The sequence below is a fragment of the Trachinotus anak genome, unplaced genomic scaffold (assembly GCF_046630095.1).
Source record: "Trachinotus anak isolate AG129_WGS33_773 ecotype Australia unplaced genomic scaffold, CSIRO_AGI_Tana_v1 ptg000025l, whole genome shotgun sequence".
Taxonomy (NCBI): domain Eukaryota; kingdom Metazoa; phylum Chordata; class Actinopteri; order Carangiformes; family Carangidae; genus Trachinotus; species Trachinotus anak.
The window spans coordinates 14,840,127-14,854,221 of NW_027273876.1; the positions used below are offsets into that span (position 1 = coordinate 14,840,127).

The window sequence follows — 14,095 nt, forward strand, 5'->3', positions numbered from 1 at the left end:
ACTGGTGCTGTTTTTCACAGCCCGCGCTGAGCCCCTGTCTGCTGGTGGCTGATTCATCTGATCAGCAGATCAGCAGCAGATCAGCCGGTCAGAACACAACAGACTGGTGTAGGTGGGAATCAAAGCACTTGTTTGTGCAAATCTGTGCTCGAGCTCAGCTCTCAGTTGGATCTTAATGTCGCTGTGATTCAACAAACAAGGAACCAAATAATTAACTTGTGACTCTCCTGACACATCAGATTGGATTTGGACTCTCTTTTAGTCCCGTTAAACAGCACAGTCTGAATTTTCTGTATTTCCCTTGGGTCTTCTTTTTGAAAAAGACATGGTGTTAACATATGCGACATGCTGTGTGTCTAGTCTGTGTGCCACTGTGGGCTCTTGTTTTTCCTTCTTATGAGAACATATTCAATGTTGTTATAATAATTCCTCCAAAATCAGATGATTTTGGCCTGTTGTCAGGGTACTGTTACAGTGTGAGTATCCCTACAGGTACAGTTATACAAAGTGTTTCTATAGTTATAGAAACATTAAACCGGTAACTGGTTTTAATGTTGTGGCTGACTGGTGTGTGTGTGTGTGTGTGTGTGTGTGTGTGTGTGTGTGTGTATGGATGTGTGGGTGCTTGTCTTGTCTCTTGGCAGCTATTCTGATCACTTGAATGAAAAGTTGTTTTCTGTTGTCAGATGAGTCGTTGTGTGTGTGTGTGTGTGGGGGGACAGCTTATATTGTTTTGTTCTCATAGACGGCGCTGCTATGTGGTAAACAGCCAGCCCTCCATATGAACAGTACAGCATGTGCAGTACACACTTGATTTTGCAAGATTGTTTTGCCATGAAATGTCTGTTTGTAGTCTGTTTTGAAGTTGGCTCAATGTGGAACCTCACTGCTTCTTTTGGTACCAACTAAAATGTGTCTGTAGCAGCGAGCGCAGAAAACTATCAAGTCAGATCTGATTCTTGTTTAAATCTTCTTTAATCTGTAGTTTCTAAGTAAAATCAGTCTGATTTGTGTCGGTGAGGTTCTCATATGGCTCTCATGTGGCTCCATTTAACATTATCACTTTAGCTTCTATTGTTAAATGAAAAAAGGGTGAGATCTGACAAATGTGGTGAAAATTTAGAAAGAAATCATCTGAACAGGATAAAGCCGCCTGATAATCGTTCTTTACAACTGAGATGGGAATGATTAGTTTAGTAAAAAAAAAAAAAAAAAATCAATACTTTAATTTTGTTTGTGTTTTCCCTCATAAAGCTGGAAAACTGAAAAAAAAGGGAAATTGTTAAGGTCCGAGGTCAAGAAGATGATGCCAGCTTCCTGCTGTGTGCTCACACTGACAAAGTGACACAGAGGTGAGGCGTGGACGGAAGTGTGGGAGAGCGAGGGAGTGAGATACTGTAGTAGATAGAGAGAGAGCGAGAGAGAGAGAGAGAGAGAGAGAGAGAGAGAGCAGAGGAGAAATCCCATGCTCGCTCACTCCCACACCTTTTCTCTCTTGCTGTATTCTGGCTCTGGTACCTCACTCTGCAGCAGTGAGACTCCAGCATCAGCAAGTGATGCCAAGGTTTTCCTCACTGTCTCTCTCCTCAGAGCAAGTTCTTTTCTCTCTGGCTTCCCATTCAACTTCTCTTCGCATCTTCTCTCTGGGGACAACAGTCATCTCGAGCAGGAAACACACAGCATCTGTCCATCAAAAGCGTTTTTTCTTCTCTTGTCTTTGAATCTGAGTGCTGAAGGAGGAAGCCTGTTGATTTGAATTTGCGTGGACTTGGATTGTGAAGATTACCTCAGTAGCAATCGATGATCATACTGGATGTTTGACTTGCTGCTGTTATTTCAGTGGAGATCTAACATTTTTGGTTATGGACTCTGTGCTCTCAGAATGGATCGAGGTGGATCTGTGATATAGATCCATCCTCCTTCCTTCTCATTTCTTTTTTTCTGAGGTAACTCTTGTGGACAGAAAACTTATATCACCTCTCATTATTTCTGTCACATGCCACCATGTTTGCCAGAATCTTCATTCCGAAGAAGCACCGGCAGCGCTTCGACGAAGCTGTCTCCCAGAACGTGATCAACCGGCTGTGCCGCAGCAAGAGCATCAGCGAGCCGCAGGGCAGAGTGCGGCGCAGTCGGAGCGAGGATCACTCCGAACGCCGCCATGGGTCCAAACGGGCCAGCTCCGTGCCCAGGGATGGAGGAGAACCTGGAGGGAGGGGTGAGGCAGAGAGAGACAGGGGCGTGAGGAAGTCTGTCTCTGGGATACCTGCACATCCCCCTATCGGACCCAATCAGAGGTGAGCACACGACAGGCTAATTTCAACACATACAACAGCCAATGATTCACTTTCTTATCCGGATATTTTAATAGTTTTAAAAACATTTTGTTCTTATCAAACTGTATGATCTGTGCGTCATACGTCTTCTTCTCTCCCTGCTGTTTTCCTGTCATGTTCTGATGTTTATATCCTAAACCTCTGAACTTAAGAAACACAAAAATCAGTGTGTATAAGAATCATGTTTTAAGTAAGACAGTGTTCAGACGTACTGTGTTTCTGAAACTGTCACCTTCAACATGTCCATTCTGTATTGTTTCAGAGCCTCTAACCGCACCACCTCTCCGGCTCAGCCTCCACCCACTAACACACTGATTATACGACTGTCCAATTAATAACAGCACAAGTGGGTTTACTGCAGGATTAGATGGGTGGCAGTTCACTCCCACACTCACCCACACTAAGCCAGCTAACTAAATCCCAAGATCTGTCTTCATCTACATGGGAGTGAAAATAATGTGGGGCCGGATTTGTCAAGTGTGAACGTATTGGCAGGTCACACAACAATAGAATAAAAAAAAATGTAAAAAACAGATCGTTTTGAATGGGAGAGATTATGTCATGTTGTGAAAGTGGCACAGTCACAATATGAAGTTGTGCTGCATGCATCCCAAGAGTGTGTTGTGTAACTCTATTGTGTCTCCACAGTGACTAGATAGACAGGTAGGTAGGTAGATAGATAGATAGATAGATAGATAGATAGATAGATAGATAGATAGATAGATAGATAGATAGATAGATAGATAGATAGATAGATAGATAGATAGATAGATAGAGCTATCACTTTTTTTAAATGAATCCACCCCCATGTGTTTAAAGTGTTATTAACAGCCTGTTGATAAAGATACTCAAAATCAATCACTATATAGATAGATGGCAATTGTCTACTTAGGCCAATATTGGAGCTGTTACACAATGTTGTGGAGTCTCAGTGGACTTCATTAAGCAGTGACTTATTGATTCTCTTTGGGATGTTATGTAATACTTTACACACTTATAAAGTGTGGCTGGTGTTGACTGTGCAGAAGCAGAGGAGGCCTCGAGCAGCCTGATGGTCGCATACACTCAGTTTGTCAAGTGTGCTCAAGGTTGATGCCGCTCTCTGTGGCTGTACAGCCCAACACCCCTCTCTCACACACACACACACACAGCACAGGATGCACCCATCTGTATTTAGCTTATCTTACATAACAGCCTGTAACTGCGGCTATCAAACAATAGATTTGTCTGCTTTCTCTCTCCTCTCCTTTTCGTCTTTTTCGTCTTCCCCCTGTTTACATATCAAGGCAGTGTTGCCTTGAGCCGTTTCCATGGCAATGCGCTGCGAGTGTGTCTCATGTTTGATGTAACGGGAGGTTCCAGTGTGTGTTCCTCTGCTGGGGTGAATAAGAGTGAAGTGCCACCATCAGCTAAATGTCAAAGCTTTCTTTCCATGTTGAGAGTCTCCTGAAATATTTTTATTTGGTGCCGGAAGCTGGTTGAATAAAACACACACACATCACACACACAGATGTGTGGAGTGATGTGAAGTTGAGGCTGCGCTAAATCATAAAGTTCTCAAAAAAGAGAGCATCACATCAGCACTTGTTCAGACTCCCAACAACAGGAAGTGACAAATCAAAATAAAGGTGAGGCACAAACAGCCTCATAAACAGCAGCGAGTCAGCGCTCTCTCCAGAGACAGCTGGGCTGCCCGTCCATTCACAGAAAGGTTGTTGTGCATCAGCGTCATTAAATGATGTCACTATTCAACCTGAAACAATTGCTGACTGTAATAACTAATTTAGATATGAGACTGCTAAAAATGTTCATGCACATTAATCAACGCAAAATGACATCTTTAGGTCGCTTTTTTTTTGTCTGATCAACAGTCAAAAACTCAAATGAAGTCAGTTTACTATTATATAAAACAGAGAACGGTAAATCCCAATATTTCAGTGATATAATATTTCTTGGATTGATTAAATTAAATTAAACTAATCAACATTTTTGTAGATAAATTGAACAGTTTCAGCACTGAACTGAACCACCATGAAAAAGAAATTGCAGTATAGCTCTGAGAGGAGAAGCGTGGAATAAATGTACTCTGTAGTAAAAGGTCATATGAGTGCGACATAAAAAGAACAGAGAAATCTAAAAGGCCTTTCTCATTACTGATGCAAAAGAGGTCCATAATGATATCAGCTAAAAATATTTTATTTCAGTGTCAAAGAAATTGAAGAATTAGTGTCATTCAGTTGTTCATCTCACAACCCATTTGTGTCTCCCCCTCAGGATCGTTCGTGTCTACAGGGGGAAGAAGAACTTTGGCTTCACACTGCGAGGTCACGCTCCCGTCTGCATCGACTCCGTTATCCCAGGTACCGCTCCTCTATTAGAAACCCTGATAGACGCCTCCTCACTGTGTGTGGTGGTTTGAACCAAACATTGTTGTGTGTTGGCTGCTGAAAGGGTGAGGGGGTATTTTATGTGGGTGAGTCTGTTGTGGTGCCAGCCGCTGGGGGTTGAAGGTGATCAGGAGGTGTTTTGTGTGTGTGCCTATGAGTGTACCAGGAAGTGGATTTGTCTGACTCACCAATAAAATGTTAAGAGGAAAACACTCAGAACAGGCTGTGCTCTGCTGTAGCAGACACTGAGAGCCGTCAGCGCTGTTACATTCAGGGATTTTACACTGATTTCTCTCCATCCTGCTTTTATGGTCTTGTTGTTTTTTTCTCCTAAAGTTTGGGAGCATATGAGTTAAGTTAACTAAATTCAAACTCATACAAATGAGGTCTAAAACAAATAAAGGGTTCTATAAGCAAGATTGACTAAGATTGATTACCTTTTATTTCTTGAGTTTACCTATTGGATGCTCACAGTGGAGCATGTACTGTAGGTTCTCTGTAATGTAAAATTCATTTCACACGATAGCAGGTGCCATTATGTAGAGATATCAAAACAATTTGTTTAAGAAATAGTTTGATCTTTTGGGAAATATACTTATTCACTTTCTTGCTGAGAGTTAGATGAGAAGATTTATATCACTCTCTACAGACGAGGAGCTATCTCAGCATAAAGACTGGAAACAAGAGGGAACATCTGGCTCTGTCCAAGAGTGACAAAATCTACCAGCACTGCTAAAGCTCACTACTAAACATGTTTTATTTAGTTTGTTTAATCCACACAGTACTGACTCCCTCTGGTCAGCAATGCAGAACCTTTTGTTGCTTAAACATTTAAGTGGTAAGCTTAGTTAAACCGTAGTTGGGCTGGATAACTTATGACTTTGCTGTGAAAATGAAAAATCTCTGGAAAATATCTGTGGGGTAATTTCTACTTAGAGCCTCTGTTGAACATTTTAATGACTTTTATTTTTTACATTTCCAGCAGTTAAAGGTTATCTAATTAACTGTTATTGCTTTGTGAAATAAAACGTGGTACACAAGAGAAGCTGTGAAGTTACCCTTGAGGGAATTTGCCAGATTCCACAGTGAGAGGTGTGTGTGTGTGTGTGTGTGTGTGTGTGTGTGTGTGTGTGTGTTACAGTACGTGTGTGTATTTGATGATGACGGCACTGTTCCCGCCCACCATCATCTCCCACCATCATGTGCTGAAGCGGCCAGAGCGGGCTGACTCAGTGGGCCTTATGGAGGTTGGTATGGAGATGGTGGGGGTGGACAGCATGTGTCTCATCGTGATCTGAACACGGATCCTTTATCGATAACCAGGAAACCACAAGCTCCACGAGGTGAAGTCTGTCCCGTGGCGTGTGAATGTGCTTAAACCTGCACACACACTACATTACATGCAAATCCATTAGGAGTTTGTTATATCCAAACTTTGGCTAAAAAAAAAAAAAAAGGTGACATTTTCACTGTGAGGGAAACTGAGCAGTGAGCTGACAGATGAGGAGGCGATGGTGGATGGGTGCAGCGCAGTCAGAACAGATTCCACCAGAGATTGTTTTGACAGCACTGTTTCCTTACGTAACAAGATTTAGCACGGAGATCATCTCATCCACTGATGGGCTTTGTTGGGTGTCATACACAGATTGACAGCATCACATTAGTCACCATCTCTCCCTGATGAGCTCGTATGCTGGGCGCACCTTGTTAGCCGGTGCCAGCCTTGCTTTTTCACTCTCTGATTGATGTATGATCGTCTGCCATCTTTGTCTCCCTCTCAGATAGTCCTGCTGAGGAATGCGGACTGAAACCAGGCGACCGTATCCTCTTCCTCAATGGACTGGACATGAGGTGTGTCTTTAATGGATAACATTGTGATTATTATTATTATTATTAGCAGCAGTAGTAGTATTTTGTCTTTGCCCACCGTCCAAGTTCTTGAACTTAGGATATGAGGGCTTGTTTTTCTCCAGGAGAAACCATCTGCTGCCAGTATAAACACATCTCTCTCACTGCCAGATAAGCCATTACAGAGCACATGAAGCTTTTATTTGATTTTGTCATTATTATTTCACACTTTCCAAGTTTTTCAACTTAGAAACAGTCTGCGAGTTGCACTCTGCTTACTGTCAGTCCCCCTCAGGGGGAAACAGAAGTCTCAGCCCCGAATGAAACCCTCAAAAAGATGTTGCTTTACAAAATTTATTATCACATCTAAGTCTTCATTGTTGAGGCAGTGGAAAGAGCCTGACTGGATGAAGATTTTCACTGTAGAGACAAGTACAGTTATAACAAGACTAAGAGTCTAGAGCAATGTCAGCTGCTCTCTGAGGCTGTACTTTGACACAGCAGTGCTTTGAGGTGAATACTAACATTAGCATGCTAACATGATCAGAATTGTAATGCTAACATTTTCATGTTTAGTGGGTGAAGTTTACATTGTTCCCCATCTTAGTTTAGCATCAGCAGACCAGTAACACCAAACACAAAGTTTGGTACTTAGCATTAAACACAAAGCAGATGGGAATGTCAGTGGTTTTGCATAAACCAAAGTGTTTGACCTGGTCGTGGCGCTACAGGAAAAGTCAGGGGATCAACAGTTGGGAGAGATAACAGTTCCTCATGAAGGGAACATGAATGAAAACAAAATTTTGTGGCACATTCATCCAGCAGTTATATAACTGATACTTCAGTCTGGACCACAGTGGTGGGCCGACTAACCGGCCATTGAACTGAAGTTCTAGAGCTGTGCTGCTAGCATGACTGACTCAGACCAGTTTATACAGGCTAGAACTATTGGCTATAACTCGAAATGACACTGGTAGTACTTAACCTTGCTTCGTGTGTCTCTGCAGGCGCGGCATGTGTGCATGGGGCAACGCACGTGAACATAAGCTTTTATGTAAACTGTACTTTTCTTGTAGGAGTCGCAATAGTTCTTTTGTGGCCTTCGCAACTTCTTGACCCTCTGCCTCTGGATTTTCAGAGAGCGAGTGTGGGAGTGCAGATAAGAAATTCATCATGGATGAAATTGAATTGCACCTATACGAGCTCGGCAACTACAGTCAACCAATATATCAGCCAGCATATCTAATGCTGCGTGGAGAAACAGTATTACTCACCCTGCCACCTTGATAGCCATGTGAAAGAGGAATTGCAGAGCTGTTCCCATGGCTGCCTGATGTACTGATTTGATTGGCGCTGTATAATTTTGCTGCTCTCCCTGATAACACGGTGCCGCAGCAGTAGGAGGTGATCAGGAAAACAGTGGGAGTTGTTCACCAGAGAGAGAAAGAAAATAAAGTACAAGAAATGTGGGAGCTTTCAGGGTGTTGTTTACAAAGTGAACATATGGTGTAGGACATCTACTAAAATGTGCAAAATTAGGTTATTTACAATATTGATGGGAGCATTTTGTACAGTTTCTTCGTCTCAGGTGTATTAAAACCTGAAAAATATATCCTCTATCCCAGCGGTCATCTTCTTCTACAACTGAGCTGAATTAGTTTGTCGAAATCATAAAGCACAGTGTCATGGCTTGGCCTGCATGGAGTATACATCATGTAAAAAATAAGATGTCTACTGTTAGAGCAGTCGACACATTGTGAGGTGACATTTGTTCATGTATTAATATTTATTTCTCTGGCGAAGTTAATAATTTAGTTTCTCTTGGGTGATGACAAGTGATTATGTGTCTTTTCCATGATTTCATAGGATACTGTGAGAATTCATTATTTTCTCATTACCAGGTTTATCCGTCTCATTTAGGAGCTTTTTTTTTTTTAGATCTGTTTATAAGCACAATGAAACATTTTATAATTACAGCACAGATCGTGTCTGTCCTTTCAGATATTTTAACAGCATCTCACAGTCTTCATCGGTGTGAAACTTCGGTCACATGAGCACAATTATATAGTTAGATTCATAAATGATTCATATTATGTTATTATAAGGAATGGGAGCTGTATCAAAGGTTTGTGTGGGTGGTTATTTTCCAGCCTAGGGATTGGGACCTTGTTGCAAGTTGCAAGATAAATCAAGGGTTCGCAGGATGATTAGCAGCATAGAAAAGCAAAACAACATTCCTCTGGTAAACATAGTTATGTTTATTTTTTCATACTTTTTTGTTATATTTGCTTTTTTCTTGGAAATTACTGGATAATTTTACCTCTTTACAATTATTTAGATTAAAAGTCATGGTTTATTAGTTAGAACTGGTAGACTTGGTTTTAAGGGGTCACTGCCATGCCTTAATGTTCATCAGCTCTCCATTATTTACCTCTGTGCCTCTCAGCCTCACTCTTTTGTCTTCTCACTTTGCAGGAACTGTTCCCATGAGAAGGTGGTGTCCATGCTGCAGGGCAGTGGGGCGATGCCCACTCTGGTGGTGGAGGAGGGTCCGTCAGACTACTCTTCAGACCAAACTGACCCAGAGGAGACTCCTAGCCTGGCCCCCACCACGTTACCACGCTCTAGGTCAGTGCACAGCAACAAACTGGCATTTCCATATGTCACCGTCTAATGAAACAAAGAAACTAACATCACCCCCCTCTGTCAACAACGATGATAATATCCCACTGTGTCGGCTGTCCAGGTCTCCAGCGCTCAGCTCTTTGCAGTGGGTGGCAGAGATTCTACCACCAAGCATCAAAGTCCATGGGCGGACCTTCAGCCAGCAGCTGGATCACCTGCTGACCATTCAGGAGAGATACACAGTCTGCAAGGCCCTGGAGACTTTCTTCCAGCACAGGTCAGTGGGATGAGGGATGCAGGGGGGGGTCTATAAATGGAAGCAGCCAAAGAGAATGAAGGGATCCATGCAGAGACATGTTGGGCTGCAGTCTGCAGTAATGCGATGTTAAACAGATGGTGGAGAGCAGAGGGATGGGAGTGAGGGGAGAAGCAGCTGCTTGAGGGTGTTTATTTCTTTGTTCCAGAGGTTTCTGAAATGTTGGAGTAGCCCAAACGTCACCACCCCCGACAAAACTGTAAATCTATAGCATCATTTTTAGCATATTTGATAATTATCTTAACAGCTTCACTTGGGAACATCAGCTCTGGTGGACATTGGCAGGTCAAAGCAGTGAGTACAGAATGTAGCTTTAAGGTCATTTTGCAGCATCTGTTACACTGTGTGTGGTAAAATTTTGACAAACACTGAAAGAGAACTAGCTGTTGCTTGGGAAACTGTGTTTTTAGCAAACTCAATATATCAGGCTGCCAAGGACGTTCTTAATGCAGGCAAAAGACAGAGAGAAAACCGATGATGGATGATGAGCAGAAAAGCAATGAAGACAGCGATGCAGAAAGCTGAGCAGGAGGCAGCGGTAACATTTCCTCCAGTATAAAGGGATGAAGAGAAGAGATGGATGGTGAATTCACTCTGCAGATGATGCAAACGTGATGCAGCAGGATTATAAGGAAAAAAGCAACTGAATTCTACTGTACATGCATACAGTATAAACACCCCAGAGGCATGAATCCCAGCATAGCTGACACCCCTGTTATCCTCCCACCTTTTTTCTAATCTGTTTTCATCCTCCGCTTTACGTGTTCTTACAGATGCAAAGATTATACATCTAAGCTAAATCCTTAGATCAAATGGCAGTGAGTTACCCAGCAGCAAATAGGGGTGTGTTATATAAAGATTACATGTATGGATGTGTGTGTTTGCAGGAATGTGGACACCCTTATAGTAGACGTGTTTCCAGTGTTGGACACCCCGGCCAAACAGCTGATCTGGCAGTTCATCTACCAGCTACTGACCTACGACGAGCAGGAGCGCTGCCAGGGCAAACTGTCACGCTTCCTAGGTTTCAAGAGCAGTGGTGAGTTTGAACACACAATATGGAGGTTATCTGCACTTGTTAAAAAAAATACTCTGAATATATGTATGCACAGGCAATCACTTAAAAATGGCTGAGGAAATAGAAGCTTAAGCTTTTAATGTGAATTTTAATGTTGTTTTTATCATTAAAACAGACACAAAGGAGCAGCTGTGCATAATAATCTTAAATATAAATAAGTAAAGTTTTGCTGAATTTGTGTATGTGTGTGGTTTGCAGCAGTGTTAGAGCCTGACGCAGGTCCGGAGCATCACCGGCGGAGCAGCTCCATGCGCGTGACGGGGACGTCGTACCGCGGCATCGTCCGAGAGAGGAGCTCTGACGACTGCATCATCGGGACTCACCTGGGAATGGGTACGCTGCACGTAACATCCAAACAGCATTTCCATCCAGATGTCGGGAGTTGTTTGGGTTTATCCCAAGGTTTTAAAAGCTTTCCAGCTTCTCTCTGGTTTAAAAACATTAACTTTGTGCTGTGATGCATCATCAACTTTTTTTCCAATGATATTTCTCTTTCTCTTAAAATCTTTTAGGAACTGTCTTAAGAACTATCTGAGCCAACCTATCACATAAGTGCAGCCCGACCTGACATAACAGTATTTGTCGATGAATATAGAATCTTCAACAAACCACACTTTCAGTGGTGATGGTGGTTTGTTTCGTTCTACTCTAAGATAAAAACAGACTTTATTGATCCCAGGGCTGAAATGCACATCAGCAGCACAAGAGACTGGATAACACTGACAAAAAATACCTATTGGAATAAATATATGTACACATTACACAGTAATAATACAGTACTATTTATATATATATAATAGAATGCCCGCCCCCGTGACCGTGTGGTTTGCATCCAGGTACTCAGGCTTCCACCCACAGTCCAAAGACATGCACATTAGGTTAACTGGCAACTCTAAATAGCCCGTACGTGTGAATGTGGGCGTAAATGGCTGTTTCTCTCTGTACGTCAGCCCTGTGATAGACTTGCCAGGTGTACCCTGCCATTGCACAATGTCGACCCCTCACCACCAACCTGCAACCCTGTAAGGACAAGTGGTATGGATAATGAATGAATGAATGAATGAATGTTCAGTGTTGTTGCATCCTTTTTGGGTTGGAGGAGATACAGTACAAGTAAAATCGAGGTAAAGACAGTAAGTGAGTAACACAGCCTTTCTTCAGCAGTTCCAGTGCTGGTAATACTCCCTTGAGCAAGACATCCACTGGCTCCAGCTGAACTGCTCAGAACTCAGTAATAAGAGCTGGGTTTGCACCGGTCAGCTCCCAGGTGGGACGGTGTGTAGTTGTCAGAACACATGGTGCAGCGGGATGTTGCTGAAAAACAGGCATCCTCAGCAAATCCTCCGCAGATACTCGAAGGCTAAAAGACAAAAAAACTGTCATCACCAGCTCATACATTAACTGCACATCTCAGCTGTCTTTGCTTTTAATAAGCTCCCCCAAACTATTAATTCCAAAGCACATATTTTTATCCATCTGAGGCTCTTTTAGGCTTGAGGTATTTCATTATAGCTTCTTCTGTTTTCCATTGTCACTGCTAACTGCCCAGCTTTTGGCCTCGTGCTCCTCCACGCTGTTCTGCTCTGCTTCATCCTCTCTCTCGGCTGGAGGTGGATGGATGGAGGATGCTTTCGTTCCATGTGTCACTGTTCATGCTTTATTGTGCTTTAGGAATTCATGTCGATGAATCTGGGAGCCCGGAGGAGAGGCAGTCAGGAGATGGAACCTCCTTCCCCGAGTCCCCTGACCTCAGTCATGTAGGTATAACCGCTGCTGGTCCTGTAATCTGTGCTGTCTGGTCTCACATCATTTGAGGGTCTGCTTGTAATTACTGCAACTCAACATGTTTCCTAAAATGCTCAAAAGCAGCAGACCTTCAAAGCAAATATACCATGGCGATTGAGTGCTAACCAGCTGATCATGCCTCCATTCATAGATGACAGGTGTGTACACGGAGCTGGAGAACGTGTACGCAGGGAAGAGTGTGTCTCCACTGCAGGGGGGCTCCTCAGCGGAGCCCGAAAGGCCGGGACAGACTGAGGCCTACGGGCGCTCTCTCTCCCCCCTTACACTCCCCCCTCTCACAGGTACTCTGGGGCTGACACACACACACTCAAACACTCAGCTACACACAAAAATGAACACACACATGCTGTCGGACATGCTTTCATCAATAACTCCAACTCATGTGACATCAAGGTCCAAGATTTTGCACAATTAGAAAAGTTGAATCAGTTGAAATGAAACCTGCACGATTCTGGGCCTCGGTGCTACATGACTGATGCCATGTTCATGTCATGAGATTTGTTGCAAATACATTTAATCAACAAAACGAGCAGCTTTTATGAATCTTGATGTGAACATGGCATATGAAGCACTGATTATTGAATGTGTTTGAGACAGAACTCATTCAAATCTATATGTGTATACAAGGCTGCAGTTGATCTTTTTTGTTGCCATGGTTCCCTCTCAGATGAAAGGATCCCCAAGGCGACATCATGGCCAAAAATGTCACAGATTATTTCTAAAAGGAATAAGTAGCATCATTATAAGCCAAGTCATGTATAATGTAAAGAATTTCTCAGCGCCATGCGGCAGAAACATGTGCAGTGTGAGAGTCAACCCTCGCCAGTGCCAGCAGCAGCCATCTTTGATTCCCTTCTTTACAGGTAACCGTAAATCGGGCCTGTCCCTGTCCTGGAAGGAGCCTCTCCCCACTCCTGTGTATGAGATCCACCACCAGAGCAGCGTGGACTCCAACCCCTACGTCAGCCTGGAGAGCCCCCCTGCCTCCCCGCAGCACTTGGACAGCGACCCCAACACGCTCACCCGTCGCAAGAAGCTGTTCACCTTCTCCCGCCCGCCCCGCAGCCGGGACACCGACAAGTTCCTGGACGCCCTGAGCGAGCAGCTCGGCCACCGGGTCACTCTGGTGGATGACTTTGTACCTGGGGAGAATGACTATGAGGAGGTGAGGAAGACCTGTCTCCTGTCAGCCACATCACAACTGTATTTATACACACACATACAGCACATGCTTTGTTTTTATGCTGTGTCACATATACATTTTAATGTTATTCTCAGCTGCATGATATGTGGTTATTCCTTTCATTGAACCATTGCCTCTAAGAGTTAGCTAAGAGTTGCTACAGGTGTCTTCTCTTTTCTCAGAGCTTTTATTTTGAAAATAAATGAAGTGGGAAAACAGTCTGACACATATTAAACAGAATAACGTTATCTCATCTCTGCCCTCTACTCCCAAGGGATGGGAGGACCAGCTGAAGAGGTGGCTTTGGATACTTGTTACAAACTACGTTAGCTAAATTAAGCTAATTAATTAGCTTAATTTAAATTTTCAGTTAAATTTTATTAATATTGTGCCAAATCTTGGCATAAGTTGTCTCAGGGCACACAACATTCTTCCATGGAGGGGGGGTGCAGCAGGAGGATAAAGAGCATAGCATAGCGCAGGTTCCACTTGAAGATGTATAAAGTGTTATAGAGC

At 43.2% G+C, this 14,095-nt stretch overlaps 1 protein-coding gene across 5 annotated transcripts in view; it reads left to right on the plus strand.

The window, feature by feature from the left end:
* The window catches only part of grid2ipb (glutamate receptor, ionotropic, delta 2 (Grid2) interacting protein, b), a 37,453-nt gene that overhangs the window by 13,398 nt on the left and 9,960 nt on the right, over nucleotides 1-14,095 (plus strand). For all 5 annotated transcript variants that reach the window (XM_071463155.1, XM_071463157.1, XM_071463156.1 and 2 more), the window contains 10 exons: nucleotides 2,016-2,297; nucleotides 4,611-4,696; nucleotides 6,505-6,574; nucleotides 9,047-9,199; nucleotides 9,318-9,473; nucleotides 10,400-10,551; nucleotides 10,789-10,923; nucleotides 12,262-12,347; nucleotides 12,527-12,677; nucleotides 13,260-13,561. In XM_071463155.1, the coding sequence (XP_071319256.1) occupies nucleotides 2,016-2,297; nucleotides 4,611-4,696; nucleotides 6,505-6,574; nucleotides 9,047-9,199; nucleotides 9,318-9,473; nucleotides 10,400-10,551; nucleotides 10,789-10,923; nucleotides 12,262-12,347; nucleotides 12,527-12,677; nucleotides 13,260-13,561 (1,573 nt within the window). The remainder of the gene's footprint in view (nucleotides 1-2,015; nucleotides 2,298-4,610; nucleotides 4,697-6,504; nucleotides 6,575-9,046; nucleotides 9,200-9,317; nucleotides 9,474-10,399; nucleotides 10,552-10,788; nucleotides 10,924-12,261; nucleotides 12,348-12,526; nucleotides 12,678-13,259; nucleotides 13,562-14,095) is intronic.